Source organism: Pristiophorus japonicus, chromosome 13 (genome assembly GCF_044704955.1).
Source record: "Pristiophorus japonicus isolate sPriJap1 chromosome 13, sPriJap1.hap1, whole genome shotgun sequence".
Lineage (NCBI taxonomy): Eukaryota > Metazoa > Chordata > Chondrichthyes > Pristiophoridae > Pristiophorus > Pristiophorus japonicus.
Window position 1 is genome coordinate 49,232,049 of NC_091989.1, and position 25,111 is coordinate 49,257,159.

Here is a 25,111-nt window from a genome sequence, read left to right on the forward strand (position 1 = left end):
GTTGCGGAGGGGGTAGAAGAGAGAATCGCGGTCCTGGGGGGGGGGGAAGCGGAGGTCGAGTCGCGGGGGGGGGGGTCGGGTGTCGGGTCGGGTGGGAGCAGCCTTATCCACGCAGCCCCAGTGAGGCCATTCGGCCAGGGCTAGGGGCTGCGTGCTTCAGGTCCCTCCCACAGTTTTGGGCGCCTGGAGCTACTGCACATGCGCGCTTTCAGCGCAGGGACCTGGCTCCGCCCCCACAGCTCCTGCTGCGCCGCGCCCAGCTCCAGAGGGCCTGCAGGGAGCCGGAGAATAGGTAAGTTTTTTTTAGGCGCGCTTTGTGGCGCGAAAATGGGCGTCCAGGTCTGGGCTGCGCCGTTTTAGGCGTGGCCCGAAACTTCGGCCCATTATATGGAACAGGCTGTAATGTAAATAGTTGAGCCAGTAAACATTAGGGCAGGGATATACAAGTGGGCAGAGGTTACCAGGTTCTTGTAATTTAGTTCACTCAAGTCCAGGCAACAAGTCATGGAACTTGTGCGCTGAGAGCCCTTCTCCGGATCCAAGCAATACAATCAAAGTGTAATTATCCAACACATTTAAGGTAATACCAAGTAATACCAAGTAATACCTCTTCTGAACAGGGTTGAAATAGGAGCATTCACCATTTTGAGAAGCATTGGTGCAAATCACTTAGATGTCACTTCAATGCCAAAGCTTTAACACTGAAAATCAATGGAACAGAATTGGATAATGCACAAGATCAGAAGACAGCAACTCTTCATAGATCTCAGCACTGAGGATGTAAACTCTGTGGACTTGAAAGCCACTTTGTAGATTACCCGATCCTAAAAGAGCCCAACATCTTGGTGTATATATGATGGTTGATTGACAAGGATGATAATACTGAACTACATGGCTCCTGGTGCAATCTAATGCTGCAGGAATGTTTCCCGATCAGCAGTCATCCTCGCCAAGCCCTTAGAAAAAACTTGATACAGATAGGAATCTCATGTTTTGAAAGGAGAGGAAATGACAGAAAAAGAGGTAGAAGAGGATGTAGAAAGACACAAAGAAAGGAAGAAGACAGAGACACAGCCCCTTCCCCCCGCCCCGCCCCCCCCCCCCCCATCAAAGACAACCAGGAATGCAGTCAAAAATAGAAAATACAATCCTCTATAATACTTTAGCCTTTTTGACCAATTCTTCTGCAATTGTGGTATCTCAAAAATAGTTTAGAAAGCTACTTAGAAGTATAATTCTGACTGGAAAAGCTACAGCAATCCTCTCTCCCTCACTCCCCTCCCCCGCCACACACACACACACACACACACACGGAAAGAGATTGCTATAGCAAGAATGTATTTGGATACTAAAAAGAATAAGCTGACATTTGTAGAGATTTGACAAATAATTTATGCAACATAATTGCTAATGAGACTATTTTACTTTATATTATAAAATCTACGAGTTTTATAATTAAAATCTATTTATTACCAACCTGTTATCCTTTCCTGGGTACAGCTGAGTGTATTCAACCCTATACTTTTTGGCAAAGAGCATGAAGGCATTCATTGGTCTCTTGCATTTGATAATTGTCGGAGAAGTGGTGCTCAACGTGCTTGTCGTCCCTGAGGTTAGACTTTTACTGGATTTATTATAAGAATTACAAGGCAGGTGTGGTGATCCAGAAGGTACAGAGCCCGTGATCCATTCTGATTTCACACAGTCTGGACTTCTGGTACTTCCACTTGTCTGGGAAGCACGACGCTGGCGAGCCATACTGCTCAGTACATAAACAGCAGAGGAATCCAGTGGTGTAAAATCATAGCTGTAACAGAGTGCAAAGTAGTAACATTTTTACTAAATTCAAAATCAATTATTTCCCAGATAACTTAGCTGTATTAAAGTAGAATATTTGGCTGGAAAAATAGGTATCTAGGAGGGAATTTGCGGCTGGATTGTCATGCATAGGCTGAATTGGCTTGAATAACTGCATATCTATGTTAAAAATCTTGTACCTGTGAGTACTTCCTTTCAATAAAATCTTTCTTCATTGGTGTAACAATTTTTTCACCTTTATGTTAATTTCTCTCCATTATAAATTCCTATGTCCACCTTAATAATGGAACTGCCCATGTAAGCTTGTCATGCTGGAACTACACCTTCTCACCAGTGATGGTGCTGTAGCGCCTCAGTTTTGCATTCCTAGCTCCTCAGCCTGCATTGCAGACAAACTCTCCTGTTCCAACCAACTCTAAGGCCCCAATTTTCCCCAATCAAAAATGGCGTACACTTACCTGTACGCATGTTTCTTGGAGCACTGTCAGCGCCGGGAAAAAAAAAATCATTAGTTTCCGGCAAAGGAAACCTGACTGTCGCGGCAGCGCTACCAAGTCCTAAAATGCACTGCACATGCGCTGAAAGAAAAAAAAACTCATTGCACGTGCGCAGAAAGAAAAATAAACCTTCGGCCTGGAGGACTTGCAGCTATGAGGAAGTAAACCCATTTTACGCACTGACACTGACTGGTTTCTCCCATCGGGAGGTGAGCAAATTAATTAATTCATTACAAATCATTGAAACTGCAAAGTGTAAAAAACCAAATCTATATACATGGTTTTTAGCGTGATAATTGTGTGACAATGGCATGGCTACTAAAGGTAGCGAGGAATTTGATAAGGTGCTGCATTAAGTTGATAGACAATAGCCAGGGAGGCTCTTTGGTCGGGGATAGGAATGGGCCAACGCCGATTTCTTTAGGTGTAGGTAAGGCTTTTTCCTACGGCGTTGATGGTGACTGATTTTTCTTTTAAAATCGTTATTGGGGAAAGTTGGCCTTACGGCCAGAAAGGGCACGTAAACTGCTTTTTAACATACATCAGCATTCTGATGCTGGTCGTCGGCGCCAGCGCCCCAACATTGGGGAAACTATTAACTAACCTTCAGTGCCAGAAAAATCACTGAGTGCCGATTCGGCGCCTAGCGCTGGGCAAAATAGGGGCCTAATTCTTTACTTCCCAAATTGCAATCAGATTTTCTATACATCTTATTAGAAATCTTGCATCTGTGCACCTGCCCTATAATCAAGTTGCCCTCTTGTGCACCTCCTGGCAGCTGCACGGCACTGCCTGAAAGTACATAACCTGCTCGTTCTCTCAGCTAAAGAATCAAGCATTAAATTATGGGAGGCTGGAAGAGGGCAAAGAAACATAAAATCAAAGGGAATTAAACAAATGTATGAAAGTATAGATTTGCCTTATGTGCAGTTGTTTCCAGAATAACTGCCATTATCAGCAGAGAAACTCAAATGGAATGTTATTTTATGTTGGTCTAACAAGTTGTGATAAACACCCTTTAGTGCCAAAACTGTTACATTGAACATGAAATAAACTTTAAAAAGTCTTACCTTTAAAGAAATTCTTACAAAGAATAATGATTAATTTTAACATCTCTGTTTTCCTTTCCTTCATTTCTTTTTTTTTAATAAATAGCAATAATTCAATCAAGGGAATTTTCTGGGCTGTCAACTAAGCTACAGCTAGTGCAATAGAGTTTAACAAACATATAATTTAGTTGTACCTTTACTGCCAGCATAGTGCTGGCACCATTTATACAGTGCTATGAGCAGGGTCATGCGGGCATACTTGGAACAGTAAGAGGAGGGGGTAGCAGGTCTACACACATGCAAAAAGGAATATTTGCCCCATTATGAATTCCTATGTCCATATTTACTATGAAAACTGCTTGTGTAAACTTGTCACATTATAATTATACCCTCCTGCCAGTTTTGCATCACCCAGCTCCTCAACCTCTATGCTCCAACCAACTCTATTTCTTTGCCTGCATACTGCCAATACATTTTCTCCGAACAGACAAAAGCTGATGAGACAGTCAACAAAGGAAGCGCCAGAAGAAAGATGCAAGAGAGAGGCATGATTTTTCATGACAATTGTGCCTTGCACTAAACTGTAACCCTCATATGTATATATACGTCAACAAGGTTTACAGGGTTTTACCAAAATGGCAACGATAAAAGAGAGAAGAAATACACAGGGGCAAATAAAACTCAATTTTTAGAGGAATCTTAATCGAGAGATGATACTATTACTCCAAAAACAAAGATGCCGATAGTTTGGCTCTTGAATTTTTAAACACAATCTAGCGTCCAATTCTGAAGATTCTTATGGTTGGTAGATGTGGAAATTAAACAATGCAAATAGCTTTGGGCGATCACATACACATAAGGATACATTTGTATGTTGTACTGAGACTTGTAAAAATTTATCTTCGCACGTAATGCAGAGGAATATGGTTGATGTTTCCATTTCTCATAGCTGTTCATTTTATTTTACTAATTCTGTTTTTAAAAAGGATTCCTATCTTCTCCTTTCCTTAGGCTTTCCCAAAATTTCTCAGAGAGGAGAAGCAGATAATCTGATGCAAGGCTTCTGTTAAGTATTCCCCATGATGCAACTGTTGAAAAGTGTAAGAATAGCTTTAAGTTAATTGCCTGTTGATTTTCCCTCCTCTTCTTTGAGGAATTGCCGACTCTCTGCTTTGCAATTCTCTCATTACACGTGCCAAGATCAAGAACTTAGTACATGGGCAAAACATTTGGTACAAACCTGCATCCTACCATTCTGTGGCACAGCACACTGCACCACCAATGTGCTGCATTACCAGCTTTATACACCGATATAAAATAAGTCTGCAGTTCTATAACTAAATAATCATGACATTTTCTAGGTTAATCGGTGACGATAAATCACAAATTACAGTAAGTAATCTCTGAACTGATAAAACTAATCCAAGAACATCTAACACTGAAGATCAAGACACAGATTTTAGCTTTCTGAATTTTCTATTATCAAAGAGCAACATTATACTTTATGGAAACTTTGAAATTCCAGCAGAAGTGGAATTCTAGCTGTACATGATGACTACCTGGTCCTAATAAAACAAATGATTCAGAATTAAATATTACTTGAAATCAGTCTCAGTGATCATTATAGAACTGTCCCCATTTTTAATATATTCATTATACATACTTAATATGCAATTCTATAATTTAATATATTTACATGATATACAACATTCATGTGACCACACAGATACATTAGGCAATTAGAATTACAAAAATGATTTCTAATGCAAGTGATTCTTTTCCTAAGATTTCAGGATTATATTAAAGCTAGAAACATTACCATTCGTAAATAAAAACATCGAATCAAATATACTTCTCCACCTCCTAAATGTGTCAAAAACTCCTGAATCATCAAAGTTGTTGGCATCTGGATGCCCGGGAGGTAGACAGACATCTCCAACTTCCATTTCACAACACGGAATTCCATGATGAACCACTGTTAAGCTGGGGTAAAAGGAAGACCATCCTGCATTTATTTAAAGAAAAAAAAAAGTATTGCACATTTTGGCAGAAAAGTGATTAATCTATATTAGACTGTTGGCAATGAGTAAATAAAATAATTACAATACTGATGGTATATTTCTGACCTTTATTTTTCACATAGAAGGGATGATCCAATCTACACTCTACGGTCAATTTGCCAACTTGCGACTTGCCTGGGTCAAAGGTTAATTTCAGTACTGAACGTCCAAAGGAAACTGTTTCTGCATGTGCCACCAACTTTAACCCTTCAGATCCATATCTATTTTTCTGTGGAACAAAACAAACTATCATATTTAGCCTACACAAAACAGAGGGAAAATATGACCACAGTTCAGTAAAGAAACATTTCCCACTCCTGAATACTCTCCCCTCTGAGAGAATACTCATTCATGATTTAATATGATTCCATGGGCACCGCAGCCAAATAGCCATTCTTCATGTGTGAGCCGAGGCAGAAAGTGTTGTTAAGCTACTCAACTGTAAGGAATATCAGTTGAATGCTGCAGAGCAGGAATCAGATCTGGGACCTTCTTGGCTTACATGGCTCAACACTACGGGCCCAAATTTCCCCAACCCCTTTTTTCCAGCGCACTCTCCCGAGACGCACCGACTTTGTGTGCTGAAAACGGCGCCAAAAAACTTACTAACAATTCTGGCCACTCTGCTGTGTGTCCCGGGTCCTGGTGCGGCATTTCTCGTGGAGTGGGGGGCGGAGCTACAGCCCTGCGGCGGAAACAATGCAGGCAGCTGTCTTTCGCGCATGCGCAGTAGCTCCTCCCATGAAAATGATGATGCCTGCAGCGTGGCACCCAATGCATCCTGCCCCTATCCCGGGCTGAAGAGTTTTAATCAGGGAGGAAAGAGTTTTGATCGGCGGGGGGGGGGGGGGGGGGGAGGGAGGGGGTGGAGAATCTTCAAAGATTTTCCAGTACTTTAATATCTAGCTATCTTTACTAAAAATTCCCTATCTGCAGTATCTTACATCTCACCCACTACTGCATAGAATTCTAAAATATTATTAATTATCAGAGTCATACTACGCAATACTAAACACCAAAATTTAAGTTTATATTTTGTCATGCTTTTTTTGTTAAGTCTAACGTTTTAAATTTCTAAACCTAGTCAGGGCAATTCTTTGGTGCTGCAGAAGTCAAAATCCAATGTGGTGTGATGCCGCACACGAATCCATCAGGCAAGAGCGTTGGTGCTCTTGATCTATTATTTACAAAGAAAACCCTCCCCTTGCTTAAGTGATCCCTATACTTCAGCCTTCATTACACGATTATTTTTATTCTTGTAAAAACCCCATACTCAGTTTAATCAGGCTGATCGCACCAACACCCTGTCCAGTCTGGCTGCTTGGATTTAAAAAAAAACTACATTCCTATCATAACACTGTCATTTGGAGGCTACCTGCGCTGATTTCTTAACTCTCCGCAAGGGTTTTCTGTGCAGCCACAAGTGGCCACATAGGCTGGCCTAAGTTAGTTTGGAGCAACTATTAGCTGTCCAAACTGACTTAAATGCCAAAACAGGCGTGGCTGATAACGCCCTCTTTTGAAAAAAAAACTAAACTAAAAATAATCCTAACTAACTCACTTACATTGGCGCAAATTAAATGTGCAGAATGGGGATTTTTAAGATACTCCAGAAAAATCAAGTTGCTCTAAAAATGACGGAGCAACTCCTGGCCAAATTTCGCCCCGTGGTGCATATACTCAATGAAATATTGCAGAAGCCCAAAGAAATTATTTGGTTGATGAGGTTAGATCTTTACAAAATGTTTATTAAACCAGAAATATAAGTTACAAAATATGTCCGAGAAAAATTATGAAAATGTAATTTGGTATACACACAATGCTACAAGAGTGGTAACTTAAAAAGAGCCATAATTGTTTTTCATTCCTTGTAGGTTTACAGATTTTACATTATTAAAGTAATCTCTGGTTTCTTAAAACGTGGAAGATTATTAAGCAAATAAAACTCAATGCATGATAGGAGTACCATGCTTTTTGGCCGTCTGATTTTTCAATAGGTCATTTTATTTTCATAAAAGAAATGTTGAGCAAAAATGTCTAGTCTTGGTTTGTGACTCAGTTTACCACTCTGTGCTATGCTCTGATTTGTAGACATGCGCCAATCAATGCACTGTCTTGGTAATTTCCATGATCAGGCTTATTTTGACAGAGATGCACACAAAAAAAAGAGCATTCCATGTTGGAACATGCGCAGTCTCTCCGCAAAGTCTCCAGCAATACCTGCCCTACATTTAAACCTCTTCCTGTCCCCTCCCTCAGGTTCACTCTGTGTGTTCTTCAAAGAACTGCATCAAACAGCTTGCTCTATGTCAATGTGCATTTTTATTTAGTTATTTTTTAAATAATAGTTGGATTGTTTTATTTTTAACTTCCACCCAAAGACCTTTTTTCCCCCACTCAGGTGGAAACTGGTCAGAGAGATAGAACATTTTTGGTCCATTTGAAAATAAAATGCACGTAACTTGGCCTGTGAATACCTGAAGGAGTAATAAACTGACGTGAATGAGTTATGTTTCAGTCATGGAGTTACTGAAGGTGTGGAAGACAAAAATCCGTTTTAAGGCAGCAGTTTGGCCTAGTTTGTTACCTTGAGAAAATGGAGGGTACTGAAGATAAAGTTGTTAAGTTACTTTGGATCATCTTTCTCCATACTATCCAACCACCATATGAGGCTGACCAGTTTACAACATGTATTTAATATATATTTTCACATTTATTTGACAACGGCAAAAATATTTAAATAAATAAGTTCACTTCTTATCAGGATTGTAATAGGTATGTTATGCTGGCAGTTTTACTGTTGTGCTGCAGTATGCAGTATAACAGCCAATAAAAATGAGCAGATCACCCATGGTACTGTTCACATCAGGTGTGGACGATAGGTTTTATAACGCTTCATCATTATAAAACCGAATGCACAATGCTAAAGTGCAGCTGTGGGTAACTTAATGGTGCAGAAATCCCAGTTTCTTCTTCCAGTGGGCATTTGACTAAAAATAGGAAAAAAGATGCACACTTACCTTTTGGTTGAACGCTCACCAGAAATCCCAGGCCTCCTCTTCTTGCGCAACGGAGCGCGTTCACATTGGGACATCCGTAGGAGTCATGTAAGCCTGGACACCCAATCACGGTAAAGTATTTTCTCATTCATAGTAATAGGAGTTCCGTAAGTCCGAAACTCTTATTACTATGAATGAGAAACACCCCCAAACACTCAAAAAACTACATAAAACATTAAAAAACACCTCACATAAATACATTATAGAAATTAAAGTTGATAGAAATGTTTTTGAAAAAAAAGTATTTGCTGATTTTTTTTTTAAAACGTTAAAATAAAATTACCTGAGTGGGCAGAGTTTTTAACATAAATATGTATTTTAAAATGTTATTTTAATATGTTTGATATGTTTTTACACTCTTATGCTGGTAAAAGTAGGCTATGCACCTGCTTTTACCAGGCACAAGTGTTTTAAGGACATTCGCAGGGAAGAGATGGGCAAATAGCCCAATCTCTGCCGTGGGAATGTCCTTCTCCCTGAGATACGGCTCTCTGTCAAGCCAGAAACTTGGTTTTCAGCGCATGCACATTGCATACAGAAAACCAGCTTTTCCGATGCCTTCCCGGGTCCATACGGACATGGTGAGGCTGAAATTTCAGGGCCATTGTTCCTTTAAGGTCACATGGTGTAATTGCTATGCTCTCCTGATGCAACGAAAGTCTAATCATTCTTCTGTCGATGTTCATGTCAATTAGAGGTCAGACTGGCTTGCTTTCTTATATTTATACCTAAAGTGATACGCCTGAAGTCAATTAGTGCATTGATTTCTCGAGTACATCGATGTTGTGAAGTGTCAATAAATCATCCCTCTTTCCTGTCCTAGTGAACCTAGAAATTAACATTCTAGAAGGTATACTGAACCATTTTATTTTTTAATCATGGTTCATGTGTATGCAGAGCAACAGGAACCAAGACTTCTGGAGTCCTTCAGAGCCTGCCAATTAGGGGCAACAGAGAACTTTGAAGCCTTTTTTCAATACAAATTGGAGATGGTCTAGATCCAAATTTATTAAAAATGGCATGCTCAATCACTTCTAGGATCTGTGTCAAATTGACAATTGGTGTCAGAACCACAATATGGTGCTTTCAGCCTAAATATCAAGTGGTCATGGACAGCGAAGAAGCAGAATTGCATGCAACGTCCTTCGGTTTCAGGAACGGGTTTTGGAGAGATTCCAAACTTCCTGCTCTCCTTTAAAAGGCAAGCACTTTTCTACTACTCTCCACAGGACCCTTTAAAACATCCACGACAAGAAGAAGAGGATTGGAGGTGGAAGTGGAAGAACCCTATTTTAGCATCAGAAGCCTTAGGGCTGGATTTTCCAGTCCTTTGAGCTTCAGGTTTCGCCCCGGAGCCGAGTGAAAGGCAGCGTTCAGGTCTCTAGCGCCCTTTCGCGATCCTCTAGTCCGTTTTTGTGGCAGCGTGCAGCAGCACCGCCAGGAAGAGCTGTGCCGGGTGTGCAACGCCTCTCGTTGCAACATTGGCAGTAGTTTGGCCACTTGCCCAATCCTCCGCCCGGAAGTATGCCTGCAATGACCACCTGGAAAATCACTGCGGTCCAGCCATGCCGGCGGTGGTGAGGAAAGTAAAGTACTCAGAAGGTAAGTGCATGTGTTGGTTCTTTTAATTTTTTCAGCGATTTGTGTTGTGGCATGGGCAATGTTTTGGGAATATTTTTTTTTAAGATTTCTTCCCCCACCCTCTCTCGGAGCGCACATGGCCCAGCACTTTAGTTCGCGAGTTTCCGATTTTTGCACCTCAAAAAATGTGCAACGCCTCCCTTCGCTCTGCGTCTCCTGACGCAAGGCCCAGATGGCGAAAATTCCTTACCAAAGTGCAGACTATTCCCGGCCAGTAACTTTCCCACCCAGAAAAGCCAAAATCCAGCCCATAGTTTTTAAATTCACACTCGGTAATAATTGTTACTAATATCTTCTCTGAATCAAAACAAGCATATATACCCAAGGCTGCAGTTTTTAAATCGACAGAGTTGATGTCAGAAATTTCCCACCATAACCATTGGATGTTGGTGGTTAATCCTCTAGTATACAGTGATAGTCCTGTAACGAAGGACTTTTTTTTTTACATAGAAAATGTAAACTTGTAAGCAAACTAAATGGTCAGGACTTTATACTTCAGCTTCAGTTTTTCTTTCAAGTCAATCAGAATAACAATTCTTGCTTCTGTAGTGAGGGGGACAGGTTTTTCATGAATGCACTAAAAACCCTAGCATTCAACTCCTAGAACACAGGATTTAATGGAAATATTTTAAGAAATGCATTTTACTCTCAAGAATCTCATTTCTCAGACTGGAAAATCAAGTGTAAAATAGTCCGTGCTTCCACCCAATCATCAATGGCAATCATACTCATGTCGGAGGCTAGAAATCAGAAATTTAACTGTAATGATTTGGTAACTATAATTCCACTGTTGAAAAGTTACATATTTAGGCAAGTGTAATATGCCATACTTAAATTTGTTCTCCTTGCCTTGAAATGCAATCAGTTTAAAATTCTGAGCTTTGGTTCCCTATGGAGTTTGAGCCTTATGTCATCATCATCATAGGCAGTCCCTCGGAATCGAGGAAGACTTGCTTCCACTCTAAGAATGAGTCCATAGGTGGCTGAACAGTCCAATAAGAGAACCACAGGTGGGACAGATAGTTGTTGAGGGAAAGGGTGGGTGGGACTGGTTTGCCGCAGGCTCTTTCCGCTGCCTGCGCTTGATTTCTGCATGCTATCGAGAGTTTTATGTAAAGTGGTCTCAAAGGCTAAGCTCTTATGCACATTACATGAATCAGCTTTTTAACTAAAAATGAAAGCACAAACAGAAATCGTACAATGCCTGAATATCTGCCAGAGCAGCGATGTTACTAGAACATCAAGCACATATTGCTTTTTCTATCAATATAGAACAGAAAACAGTACATACCTTGGTGCAGTACACACAATTTATTTCCATTACTAAAGAACTAAAACTAGGAATATAGCTGAGCAGCAATTGAGAGTTACCAGTTTCCTAATAGAAGTCAATCACTACATGAGGATATATACTTTCACAGACACTTTCGTTCTGAGATATTGATGTCCATTAAAATAAAATATCAATGCTTGAATTATTCTTCAGTCCAACATTAATAAATTATTCACACATTTTTCACTAATGGTATACACTGTGATGCTGTAAATCTAGTCTAGAAATTATTCTAAAATTTAAGACAAAACAAGTAGAAAATTACCACCTTTTGTGCATGGCTTTTCAAGGCTTTTTCATCCTCAGTCTTAATTTCCCGTTTTGCAAATTCTTCAACATCCTGCCAGTCTCTATAATCACCCTTCTGGAAGCGCAGACGTGTCCCTGTAACAGCAAATAACAGTTGTTGACACACAATAGAAAATCTAGAATGTGCACTATACATATTATATCTAATATACAAAGAAAACTGTAGCTGCTAAAATTATATCTCATTCTCATGTCCAACACTGGTTACATCACTATCCCTATAAATAACCACAAAAGTTTTAACTTTAATAAAGCACTGCATAGCCTTACCTTTCATGAAGCAGTTCCATGCAGTTTGTGGCCATGAGTGGGACCAGCCAAGTTCATCATCATCTGACAGGGATGACAAACAGAAGATGTCTGACTCTGATTCACTACTTACCTATTGTAAAATAAAGTAGAAATTATTATTCTTTCACTTGCGCCACAAGTGAACTTAACAATCAACAGGGGAAATAAGTATATACCCTGCATTGATATCATGGCACTTTCCCTTCCAACTGATTTTTAGGGTATATTAAAGTCAATTCTCAGTTCAAATGAGAAAGCTATCCCAGACAATGTATATGCCTTTCAAGAATTATAAATGAACACAGAGTTGATAATCAGCATGAATAATGAAAAGTTTACATCATCAATACTACTACTTCTTTCTTCTACACAGGCAAAGCAATAAAAATACACATTTACAAATTAAGTCTGATTATGTTAAATAAACATACCCTTTCTCGCTTTATAGTGGTCTGTTCTTCCCAATGACTTGTGGAGAGGCTAGTTTCACTTTCGGAGAGGGTTGGAGGAGGACGAGCATAGGAATGTAAACTTTTACTTGTGGCCACTATATGCACTGGAGATCTGAAGAAACAAAATGTAAATGTAACAATATAACAAAAATTAAATATACAGGGTGGCTTACTTTCTTGGGCAAATACAGTAGAGACTGTGTTGGTCTAAAATGAATGGAGCCACTCTGGGACATGGGTGGCTCCTCCCTAAAACTGAAGCTACCCGAGTGGAAGGAAAAATAAATCTGGTATAACAGTTTTCATCAGAGTTCAATGATTCTTTTTATATTAAAAGAAAGTAATATTTTTAGAATTATATATTTTTTACATCAACATCAATAACAAGTAGTATTTATCTAGGGATGGATTTTCGGTTTTCGGCGAGAACAGTAATTTTACACCAAAATTACCGTTTTCACTGCGCTACTGTTCTTAGGCTTAATTTTCGGCCTTTACGTTGGTAAAGTTGGCATTGCACGAGGATTAGCGGTGCAGACCGCGAGTTTTGGCAACATAGCCCAAGGCTGGTAGCGCTGCGAGAGGCGCCTTGGGAGGGGGGGCAAAACAAAAAAAATTGCAAGAAACATTCACAAAACCCTTACCTACTAAATCGCTGAAAAAGAATTAAAAAATAAAAACTTTAACATCTTTTTTGCAGGTCTTCCTTCGTACGTACCGCTGCTGGCAGGGCTGCACCAGCAGGTTTGACCTGTCGGTATTCTGGGCGTGGCGGAGAGTGCCAAAAGTATGACGGTAATGCAATATGCGGCGTTGCATGTCGTTTCACGTCGGCGCAGTGGTACGTGGAAGTGCCGCCACAAAAAGGTGTCCGATGATCCCGCCGACCGGGTTTTCGCCACGGAAGGTCAAATATCAGCGAAAACCTGGTCGCAAAGTCGGCCAAAACCTAGCCCATCGTGTCTTTAACATAGTAAATCGTCACAAGACGCTTCACAGGAGTGTTATAAGACAAAACTTAGACACAGAGTCACACAAGAGGAAATTACGGCAGATGGCCAAAAGCTTGGTCAAAGAGGTAGGTTTTAAGGAGCGTCTTAAAAAAAGATAGATAGGCGGAGAGGTTTAGAGGGAGTTCCAGAGCTTAGGGCCCAGGCAGCAGAAGGCACAGCCACCGATGGTTGAGAGATTATCAGGGATGCTCAAGAGGGCATAATTTGAGTAGCGCAACAATTTCTGGGTTGGGGGGGGCTGCTGAAGGAGATTACAGAGCTAGAGAGGGGCGAGGCCATGGAGGGATTTGAAAACAAGGATGAGAATTCTGAAATCGAGACGTTGCTTAACCGGGAGCCAATGGAGGTCAGTGAGCACAGTGGTGATGGGTGAGCGGGACTTGGTGCGAGTTAGGATATGGGCAGCCGGGTTGTGGATCATCAAGTTTACGTAGGATAGCATATGTGAGGCCATCCAGGAGTGCGCTGGAATAGTCAAGTCTAGAGGTAACAAAGACATGGATGAGGGTTTCAGCAGCAGATGAGCTGAGGCAAGGGCGGAGACAGGCAATGTTACGGAGGTAGAAATAAGCGGTCTTAGTTATGCCGCGGATATGTGGTCGGAAGCTCATTTCAGGGTCAAATATGACACCAAGGTTGTGAACAGTCTGGTAGAACAGGGATGGAGTCGGTGGCTAGGGAACGGAGTTTGTCAGGAAGTAATTCAAATCAATCAATGTTTTAACAGGGAAGGAATGTAAAGGCGGTATGTACTTTTTATTCCAAGTATTCTCCAATTTTATAGTACAATAAATTTTGGTTGACTTCTTTTTTTAAAAACATCAATTTTCTTATTTCAGGGAGACATGCAGGGTCAGGTTAGGTCTCCCCTCCTGCTCAGCGGTTTGATATTACGGAGGAACCTCCCCAAGCAGTCCAGGGTGACTCCACCGGAAACGGATGAGGAGTTGAACATATTGCAAAGCGGCTCAGTTGGAAACAGAGACCCACAATTTAAAACTGGTCTAAGAGCTTATCTGGAGCTATGCAATTCTAGGAAATCACGTAACTGCTTGGGGAAGCACGTACCAACCCTGTGGTATGGTTACCAGTCTTTGCACAGCTTAAGATCTGCTGTCAGGCCAGTCTGAAATTGTGGCGCTCACTGTTTTTAATGGTGTGGCTCAGGGATACTTGGGGCAGTCGAGCAGAAGGGTGACCCAGCCTCACTTATCTCTTAGCAAGTAAAACTGGCATTCAAAAAAAGTCTACAATTTTATTGAGTAGCTTTTTCCACAGTACTAAATGACTAAAAGCTTGGTCAAAGAGATAAGTTTTAAGGAAGGTCTTAAAAGGAGAGCGAGTTGGAGAGATTCAGGCAGTGAATTCCAGAGCTTTGGACCTAGGCGGCTGAAGGCATGGGTACCAATGGTAGAGCGAAGTGAGTGGGGGATGTGTAGGAGGCCATAATTGGAGGAACGCAGAGTTCTTGGATGGTTGTAGGACTGGTGGTGATTACAAAGATAGAGAGGTGTGAGGCCATGAAGGGATTTGAATAAGAGGATGAGAATTTTAATTTTGAGGCGTTGGTGGGCGAGAACCAATGTAAGTCACCAATCACAGTGGTGATGAGTGAGCAGCTATTTTAGTGTAAAGAAGAATTTATATTGAGTTGTAGTCAATTAATTCCATTTAAAAGCATTAAAAAAATACAATTTGTTACATTTACAGCATTAGAAAAAGGAAAATGTTTCATGTGGCTCTAGAAAGTTGATAACTCACAAGGGGCTTCTGCCTTATTTGTTACATATCAATATTTTTAAGCAGACAAATTGCAGACCTGTGAATTGATGTGAACAATTTATACAAATAGGTCATATTATATTCAATGGGTACTATATCTTCATAATTCACACAAACACTATTTCATACTAACAAAAAATTATCTACTTTCGGTATGATCTTCCTCATTATTTAAAGAGGACTCCCATTCAATAAACTGCAACACATAATGGTATGCACAGGAGCGAAGAGAAGCAAAAACACTGGAAGCTCGTTCCCAAACATATATATTGTCTTCAGCACTGAAAACTAATGCTTCAGTGAAAGTTAGCAAGAAAATTGCTCCAGAAACTGCCTTACGGATAACCTCAAGCAGAATCCTTTGCACGCTGATTCAAGTAGCTTGAGTGGAGCGAGCTCCGACTTTCCCTGGTGTGTTCTGCACTGCACTGTCCTGCTAGAGGATAACACAGGTGATGAACTGCACAACCAATCTGTTAACCTTTGTTTGGCAATAGGCTTAACCAAAGTTATGTGTCTATATGAAACAAGTAATTACTGTTGTTACTTCAAATCTTTGGCACTCTGCAGCACTGTGCGGAAAGCTCAATCTCTGTGTACATCAGCCAAGTGATACTTTTTAAACAGAAGAAATGCAAGGTGGAAGATAAATCACTGCAATATCTGAAACAAGTGAAATTATGGATAGAATTTTGGAAAAATGTGAATTCTGCCATTTCTGAAGACCACACTATTATTTCTCTGTCAGATAACAAATGTTGAACTCTAACAATTGTTTGGACATCCCATTCCAACAATTCCTCTAAATTTCTGGAATTCCTACCCGCCGGCCTAATTGTCTGTGACGATATCCCACTGGTCCATGTGAAATTGTAGGCAGCATCCTAGCCAATCCACATCATTAAAGTCTCGAGATAGGAGAATGAAAGGAGAGGAAGTTGCCATTGTTGAGAGAGTGGAGTATAATCCCTTTGAATATACAGGTAGTACTTTTTTTAAAAACATATATGCTCATTGGCTGTTCCCAAGATGCTTATGTCCCTCATCGCTTCCTGTAGGTTTCATACCTTTGCTGTCATATTTCCCTATCTATACCATAACAATGCATCACTTCCCGGATCACTTCTATCTCTTTGCCAGAGATTACATAATCAACCAGCACTTCAAGCGGTCTGATCTACAAGTCAGCCTGGAGACCCAAATACATAGCCAAAATGACAGCGGCTCATGATATCATGGACACAAATCATGCTCCAAGTTTAGGAAATCCACCACATTTCTCCTGCAAGGAAGTCTGAATGATTTGCTCAATCCACTGCAAGCTGTACTATTCACCCCACAGATTTACCCAGTTTGGCCTTTTGTGTTAAGGACCCTGTCAAATGAGATTGGAAGCAACCCAAATGCATTTGGAGAGTACCCTGAAAGAAGTCTTTCCTCTCTATGTGTTAATCCAACAGGAATACATTTCTTGCCTTGGGGTTGTGGCTCTCCCAGTTTATACCACGTGTGAAAAACCACTGAATAATCTGCCTGGGTATAATGTGTAGGATTGTGCAGGTTTTGAAAATAGCAGTCCATGCAAAAGCCCCCACATACAGCATTTACTGAAATCCAAAAAATAGTTCATTGTATGTAAAATGCATTGGGACATTTTTGAGAGATGTGTAACGTTGCTAAATAAATGCAAGACTTTCTTTTACTCTACCTGTGCAGTAAGAATTTGACTAACCCCGATCTACAAACTGCATATTGTGGTCAATAAACCCTTGCCAGGGGGCATTTGGGTTTGAACCCTAATACAGTAGCCAACTTTTCACTGAATGTATAACAAACTATACATTTATAAAGAATATCTTTATTGTCATTGTGAGAAACCTACTGTCTTTTTTGTGAACGCTTGTACTCATCAAGCTGAGAGATGTCAGTGACAGGAAATGTAATTTTTTCTACTTGGGGCATTCAAAGGCCAGTTATCTTTCTGATCTGTATGTGAAAGTCCCAATCTGTACCAAATTGTGGAAAGTTTAGTGCTCTGGGGTCATGTCCATTTGAAATTCAATTTCACAAAACCCTTACAACTACCAGCAAAAAACCTTAACCCCATTATTGTGATCTGGATCTGGACAGTCTGATAACTTGCTATTTTCTCACACTTGTTAATAAAAATGTAAATACAGTAAAATGAATAGTCAAAGAATAAAACATAATAGCACAGATTAGGCCTGGACTTGAAATAGCAAAAAATTTGAAATTGAAGCCATTTTTAGAAATATATAAAATATATCATGATTTTTCAATGCATTGTCTTATGTACTACAAACTAAACTGAAGAAAATAATTCATCTAATATGCTCACATACTGTAACCATTTCATAAATCAGTTCATAAAAAGATCAGCATGGAATGGAGAAGGATAGGTCAAGAGCCCTCTATAGGAATGGGGGCAGTGGAGACATGGAGAAAGAAAGCAACTAAAATATAAAATATAAAATAACTGCAATGATTGCTTCGGATTTACAATGTCCACATTTTGCTACAAATAATTTGACAAAGTGTGAATCTAAGACATTGCAAATGCTGAGCACATCAACAGTGAGTGTTGGCAATTATGTTCAAAAGCAATATTCATACATCTTTAGTCATTACAAAGTTGTTCCTCCGACTGAAATGGCATTTACACAAACCTGTTGTAAAATGTGCACTGCATGAGAGGACTTTGTGGACTAGTGGCTATATTTGCCAGTTCAGTCAGCCAATTCACACCAGAATCACTGGTGAAAGGTGGCAAGGCACTGTCAGGTGATCGCGAGGTACACATGGTTCGAGTAGACCTCAGGTATTCTTGATGAGACACTTCACTGCTAAGTTGGAAGGCTGCAGGAATGGCTCTGTCTGTCTCAACAGCTCTCAGTTCTGGAAGATCATCTAGAAAACAAGGAACATTCAGAAACTCAAAATACACTTTTGTTCTGGATCCGATGATCTGCAAAAGAAATTAAGTTTCTCGGTTATGTCCAATGTTAAGAGATTGGAGTTCTAAAGGCATCTTGAAATAATTGTTACCCATCAGATGAATGCATTATCCAGCAGATAAAGATGTCTTGATTTTGCATTCACAGAAGCAGAGATAAAGCTGCAATATTAGAACCTTACCTCTCTTACCCATGTTTCCTGCAAGTGCGGCTTCCTGCTGAGAGCATGGAATCACCGTTGGATTAGGGTGGGGTGGGACAGCGTGGAGAGAACAGAAAGAGAGCTCATATTGCTGATTTCCAGAGTCAGATACGGTATGACCCCAGAATTATGCCATTTTTGTGTCCGTGCGAAGTGCCATAATGCAGTAATAATTGTCACTGATGAAATGGAGCCAAACAATGGACGTAAAGCTTTTGCTCAAGGAGGCAATAAAGACTGACATATCCTTCAGTTTCAATGATAGTTGACTTTCAGTGATGAACTCCAAGTACACTTTGCACAAAGCAAATAATGTTCACTCAACACCTACCACAACCAAGGAATTTATCAATATATTGGTAGCAATGATTTTGAATTGCAGAATTGAGCCCATGGTTTGATTTTACCAATTTATCTGGAGGTTCCCTGCACCTATACATCTACTAATTTTTCAAGATCGCTTGTATCAGTGGAAATGGCGCTCCTAGATCATCAGGGAGAATGTATGTGCCTTGATGACGTACAAAAATTGTACAGTTATCTCTCCAATATTAAAAAATGCCTTCCAGTATTTGGAGTGGTATTTAAATCTGGATAGAAATATTCAGAGAGCAAATTTCCCTTAACCTCTGGCACAGTGGATCTAAAGAGCTATGCCTGAAGCTAGTAACAAGGAAAATAACATTACTCTAAGAGAAGTGCCTTAATATGAACAGGAGGGTCACATGGTTGTGATTCAAACTATGATGTGATCTATGATCAAGAAACTTCTTAGTAAAAGTATATTGTTCATGTTATAATTTTCATTCGTGACCTGAGCTTATCCTAGTGGTTTGTAGAGGATGCAAATGAGACGATGGAATATAAAATTTCTGTACTTAACAGCAGAGGTAGGCAGTCCAGAAAGCAGAACTTTAAGTGGGGTTCCTGCTAGTAATATCAACAGTTAGGGAGATTTACTAAATCTAATAATTTTAGGTAGGTGTTACTCCTTAAAGCATATTGTGAAATGCTTGGAAAACAGAGATGTGGATTGACATTTGGTGAGATCTGTTAAAGCAATTTCTAAATTGGAGTCAAGATCTTTAAGTATAAAATTCAAAGGAGTGTCTTGCGTTTACCATGAATAAAATAGGGATATCCAGTGATCCATAGGTGACATAGTGTATAAAAAAGGGCAGGAAAAGTTATTTTAATGATTATGTATCAGCCACTCGTGATAATTTTTTGACCACTCCACTGTATCTAATTTGTCACACTGCTTGTCTGACATCCAGTACTGGATTAGCTGAAATTTCCTCCAAATAAATATTGGGAAGACCCAAGCCAATATCTTTGGTTCCCACCACAAACTTTGGTCCTTAGCCACTAACTTCATTCCTCTCCCTGGCAACTGTCTGAGGCTGAACAAGACTGTTCGCAACCTTGGTGTCATATTTGACCAAGAAGCGTTTCCAACCACAGATCTATTCCAACACCAAGATCTCCTTCTTCCACCTCCATAACATCGTCTGACGCCAGAAACCCTCATTCATGCCTTTTGTTATGTCTAGACTTGACTATTCCAATGCACTCCCGGCCAGCCTCCATAAACTTGAGCTCATCCAAAATTCTGCTGCCCGTATCCTAACTCGCATCAAGTCCACCCAGCGCCCCTGTGCTCGCTGACCTACATTGGCTCCCAGTCCAGCAATGCCTCAATTTTAAAATTCTTAGTGCTTTCAAATCCCTCCATGGCCTCATCCTTCACTATCTCTGCAACCTCCTCTAGTCCTATAAACCTTGGTGATCTCTGTGCTCCTCCAATTCTGGCCTCTAGCACATCCTCGATTTTAAATCGCTCCACCATTGGCGGTCATGCCTTCAGCAGCCTTTGCCCAAATTCTGGAATTCCCTCCATAAACCTCTCTCTCCTCCTTTTAAGACACTCCTTAAAACCTGCCTTTTTAGCCAATCTATCCCAATACCTTCTTATGAAGCTCAGTGTTAAATTTTGTTTGATAATGCTCCTGTGAAGCACCTTGGACGTTTTACTACGTTATCATCATCATCGGCAGTCCCTCGGAATCGAGGAAGACTTGCTTCCACTCTTAACATGAATTCTCAGGTGGCTGTACAGTCCAATACAAGAACCACAGTCTCTGTCACAGGTGGGACAGATGGTCGTTGAGGCATTATATAAATGCATGTTGCTGTTGTTGTCATTTTGTTTACTGATAATTATTTGAATCAAGACTTGATCAAATTTTAATCTGGGTTACGTTGTTAAAGGCATAACGTTTTAGCCAGATATGTGTCAAAAGGTGAAAACATTTTACATTCATTTGAAAGAAGTTTTAGCAATATGCAGTCTTTGTGAGAAACAATAAAATTGTGATTTTTTTTTCCACCTATACACCTTGAACATTACAGGATTCTATATTAAGGCTCCAAAATAACAAAATATGGTGACTGTAGACAACAAAGTAACTGTTCCATTATAGTTAAAAAAGCATTCATCCATTATGGATACCAGTTGTAACTTACTCATTACAATGCATCTCAAATAAAATGTTGCAATCTCCCCAGTAATTCATTTTGATCTTATTGGGCAATTCTGGGAATTATTTGCCAGCCTGAAGAAGCTTGCTCACAATCAATAATGAAATAGGTTGTAGGCACTCGAAGCCCAAAAGCCAATCAATATATATCCCACTCCTCAGGAAAAACAGAAAGATAGAAAGGGAGAAAGGATTAAAACTTTGACATTTTCATTTACTGTTCCCCTTTCTGAAACACATTGAATGATCCCATGATGGAGAATATCAAACGGGCATCTTCTCTATGAAAACGACCAGAGTCTAAACATATTCCATTAACCAAATCCCTAGTTAAACAGGTCATCGTTTGAGCTCCAGTGTTCATATTTGATAAATGTCTTACTCCTTTGATTGACTGTAACTAAAATAACCTTGAGTGTAGGGTATCTTCAAAGAGATGCAAAAACATTTAAATATTAAAGACACCTAATCTAACATCAATTAAAAATGTAATTACTTTGCACACAAATGTCTATTGGAAATAGTATGTTAAAATTGCAGAAAAGCCTTCCTGCATGCAGGAACAATGAAGACAGCATATGCTATCACTGGAATGCATTTATTGTTCTATTGAGGCAATGATAATTCTACTGTTGCTGTTCAACAGGTACTATGCTCAATCAGTGGATCAGTATTAATTTCAAGTTCTGGCAGAGCTTTTGCAAAGTGAAATAGTCCCTGGTTCTGTTACAAAAATAACTACGGCGCCAGGCGGCTTCAAGGTGATAAGATACAGGAGGAAGCATGAGAACAGATTCCAAAATCTACAGCCTAATGATGTGAATTAAGACTTAAAGTGAAGCCAAATTCAATTCTATCACTCTATCCAGTTAAATTATTTTCTGTTTATACTGATGGAGTGAAAGGGCCGGATTTTCGACTTTCGGGTTTTTTCAGTGAAAACGGTGGCGATACATGAAACTTATCCTTTTCGCTGCGCTACCATTTTCAGACCGAACTTTCAGGTTTTACGTCTGCACCAGGGCGGTAAGGGGGGTGTTACGTGAGGATTTTGTGACGCAAAAACGCAAGTTTCGTGAAATTTAGTCAGAGGCCTGGAGCGCTGCGAGAGGCGCTTTGGGAAGGGGGGAAAAAAATTGCAAAAAACATTCCTGAAACATTCACAAAATCTTTAGCTAGCAAATCGCTGAAAAAGAATTTAGAAAAACTTTAACTTACTTTTTTTTTTTGCAGATTTTCATACTTACCACTGCTGGCAGGGTTGTACTGACGGGTTTGACCCATCAGTATTCTGAGCACAGCATACAGGTTGCAAGAGTGCCAAACGTATGACGGAAACGCAATCCACGTCGTTGCACATCGGTGCTCCTTTCCGTGGTGGTACGTCCCATCGCCGCCACAAACAGGTACCTGAGGAACCCAGCCGGGCTCTGTGACTGGGTTTTTGCCGCGGAGGGTCAAATCGCGGTGAAAACCCGGTTGCAAACTTCTCAAAAATCCGGCCCAAAGTCTCCTCAGTGTGCAGGCTACAAGGTGTGATCAAAATGATTTTGGGCAGTCTCAATCCAGTTTCTAATGGAAAGGAGCGACAACAGAAAACTGTCCCTCACTAGGCAATAACTAGGCAGAAACCTGAATCCAAATCTCAATTTAAAGAAATTGAACCAGGTCAATTAAATAAAAATGCCTCTCTCTATTTTTTTGACAATGTGATTTAAATTGTAATCAGTTCTCTTAACATAATCCAGAAGTAATTTTCCATATTAAGTCTGCTGGAACTCCAGTAGCAACATATAGTAGCAGTATGTTAACAGAATCATGCAACTTTTGATGTAGATGGAGCCATTTCGGGCACTGTGCTTGTGTGAGCTCCTCCAACAGAACTATCTAATCCAATAAAATTGCCCTGCTCTTTCTCCATTTTTCAGTGTTTAATAGTTATGCAGTGACATTTAGTGATGTATAAATCTTAAGTCTCACAACTGGTATGTCAATCTGAATGAACAAGTGAAAACAATGCAGTAAACTAATAACTTCAGTGGAATTTGATCATTTTTGAGGGGTGGGGAGAAAATAAAATTATTATACAAGTGAAGGCTAGAAACCGAACTCAGCTTGACATTAAGTACAAAGACAAAAAGTGAGTACTTCATGTTGGAACTACTCACTTCCACCATACAAACAATTGTGAAATATAATTCAATACAATTCACAGCAGAAAACTCAGTTCACAAGATCTTAAAGGTACTGATTTTATATAAAAGCAGCAATATCACATCAGCTACTAAATGTTACTTTATTTTCACATGTAAAGTTGGAATAAACTTTCAGTTGTTGAAAATGTATCCTATAAAACATTGTACTAACATATGTTAATCAAAAACATAGAATTTTAAAAATGGCTCACCATATTCCATAGTCTGGTCATTATTTGTATTCCCAGGTGATGAAGGTAAATCTTCATTACACTTTAATAACTCGAATGAATCATCCATCCCAGAAATGCTCTTGTCGACTACAAATTGTACTTTCTGCACTCTGTTAGGTGTACATTTTGTTTTCATATCCCACACCATGTTACGCCATTGGACTTCAGTTGACTGGAACCCAAAAAAAAATCAAAGTTAGGAATAATACATATGAATTATCTGGAATGACTATACTTGGGGCTCAAATTTGTAAAGGAAACCGCATGTAAAAATCATGAACAAAGCTTGAGGATTGGATTTTGTTTGCACATGATGGACCGGGGAAATAGTGCAAAGCTGGTAAACAAACATTTTGAAACAATTTTAAACAGACAAATACTTGATGACATCATGACCATAATCAAGAGGATATGGCAATTATCACCATTTTTCAGATATAATTTTTGTTTGTAATATACTAGCTGATCTCACATGGTTTTGCACAGAGTCAAAAACAAGCACAATCTTCAGGTGAAGCAGCATTACAGGGCAGAGAATAATTGCTCCAGGGCAAGATGAAATATTCTGTCCAATTTTAAAGTCATACATTATGTATTTATTTTTCTCTCTCAATTTTTCATGCCTATGTCCATATTTATCTATAACAGAAACTGCTTATGTAAACTTGTCACGCTGTAATTACACCCAATTAAAACAGAAGGACGCAAGAAATAGAAATAGGGGTAGACAATCCGGGCCCTTCAAGCCTGCTCCTCCATTCAGTAAGATCATGGGCTGATCTTCAACCTCAGCTCCACCTTCCCGCACTATCCCCATATCCCTTGATTCTCTTAGTATCCAAAAATCTGCCCATCTCTGCCTTGAATATACTCAACAACTGAGCATCCACAGCCCTCTGGGGTAGAGAATTCCAAACATTCACATGCCTTTCAGTGAAGAAATTTCTCCTCATCTTAGTCCTAAATGCTAACCCCCTTATTCTGAGACAGTGACCCCAAGTTCTGGACTCTCCAGGTAGGGGAAATATCCACCCAGCATCTACCCTGTCAAGCCCCTTAAGAATTTTGTATGTTTCAATCAGATCACCTCTCATTCTCTCCTCATTGGACAATCCCTTCATCCCAGGAATCAGTCGAGTGCACCTTTATTGCACTCCCTCTAAGGCAAGTATATATTTTCTTAGGTAAGGAGACCCAAGTGGTTTCCTTTATAAATGTGAGTAGGAAGTGCGGAAACACCAGGCATTTTATATATAAAAGATGACAATTATGCATTGTTTTATTACTTTGTCCTTCACAAATACACTTAGTATGGAAAATATTATCTGGACTTAATTCAGGTTTATGCAACAGTTATAATTTTCAATATTTCCATTATACACAACAAAATAATTCAAATTAAACATGTGTGTCTATAACAAACAGTAGAACAGAAAAACATTATAAATGGTATGCTTCATTAGATGAGAAAACGTACTTGGACAGATCACTGGAACTGTAGAATACATAAGAAATTCAATAATTTTAAAAACATTCCAAAACAAGTTATGAGAGCTTCTTTAAAGAAAACTCATCAATGATGGAACTATAAAATGAAACTTGTAGCTATACGAGGAGTTTACACTTAGTACATAATATGGGGAAAAGAAAAGAATATGAAGG

The 25,111-nt window shown here is 39.7% G+C and overlaps 1 protein-coding gene across 2 annotated transcripts in view; it reads right to left on the reverse strand.

The window, feature by feature from the left end:
- hbp1 (HMG-box transcription factor 1) overlaps positions 1–25,111 on the reverse strand; it is a 60,101-nt gene that overhangs the window by 27,031 nt on the left and 7,959 nt on the right. For both annotated transcript variants that reach the window (XM_070897433.1, XM_070897434.1), the window contains 8 exons: positions 23,429–23,621; positions 17,992–18,232; positions 12,489–12,621; positions 12,037–12,148; positions 11,726–11,841; positions 5,491–5,653; positions 5,225–5,369; positions 1,478–1,807 (listed from right to left, as the gene is read on the reverse strand). In XM_070897433.1, the coding sequence (XP_070753534.1) occupies positions 1,478–1,807; positions 5,225–5,369; positions 5,491–5,653; positions 11,726–11,841; positions 12,037–12,148; positions 12,489–12,621; positions 17,992–18,232; positions 23,429–23,621 (1,433 nt within the window). The remainder of the gene's footprint in view (positions 1–1,477; positions 1,808–5,224; positions 5,370–5,490; positions 5,654–11,725; positions 11,842–12,036; positions 12,149–12,488; positions 12,622–17,991; positions 18,233–23,428; positions 23,622–25,111) is intronic.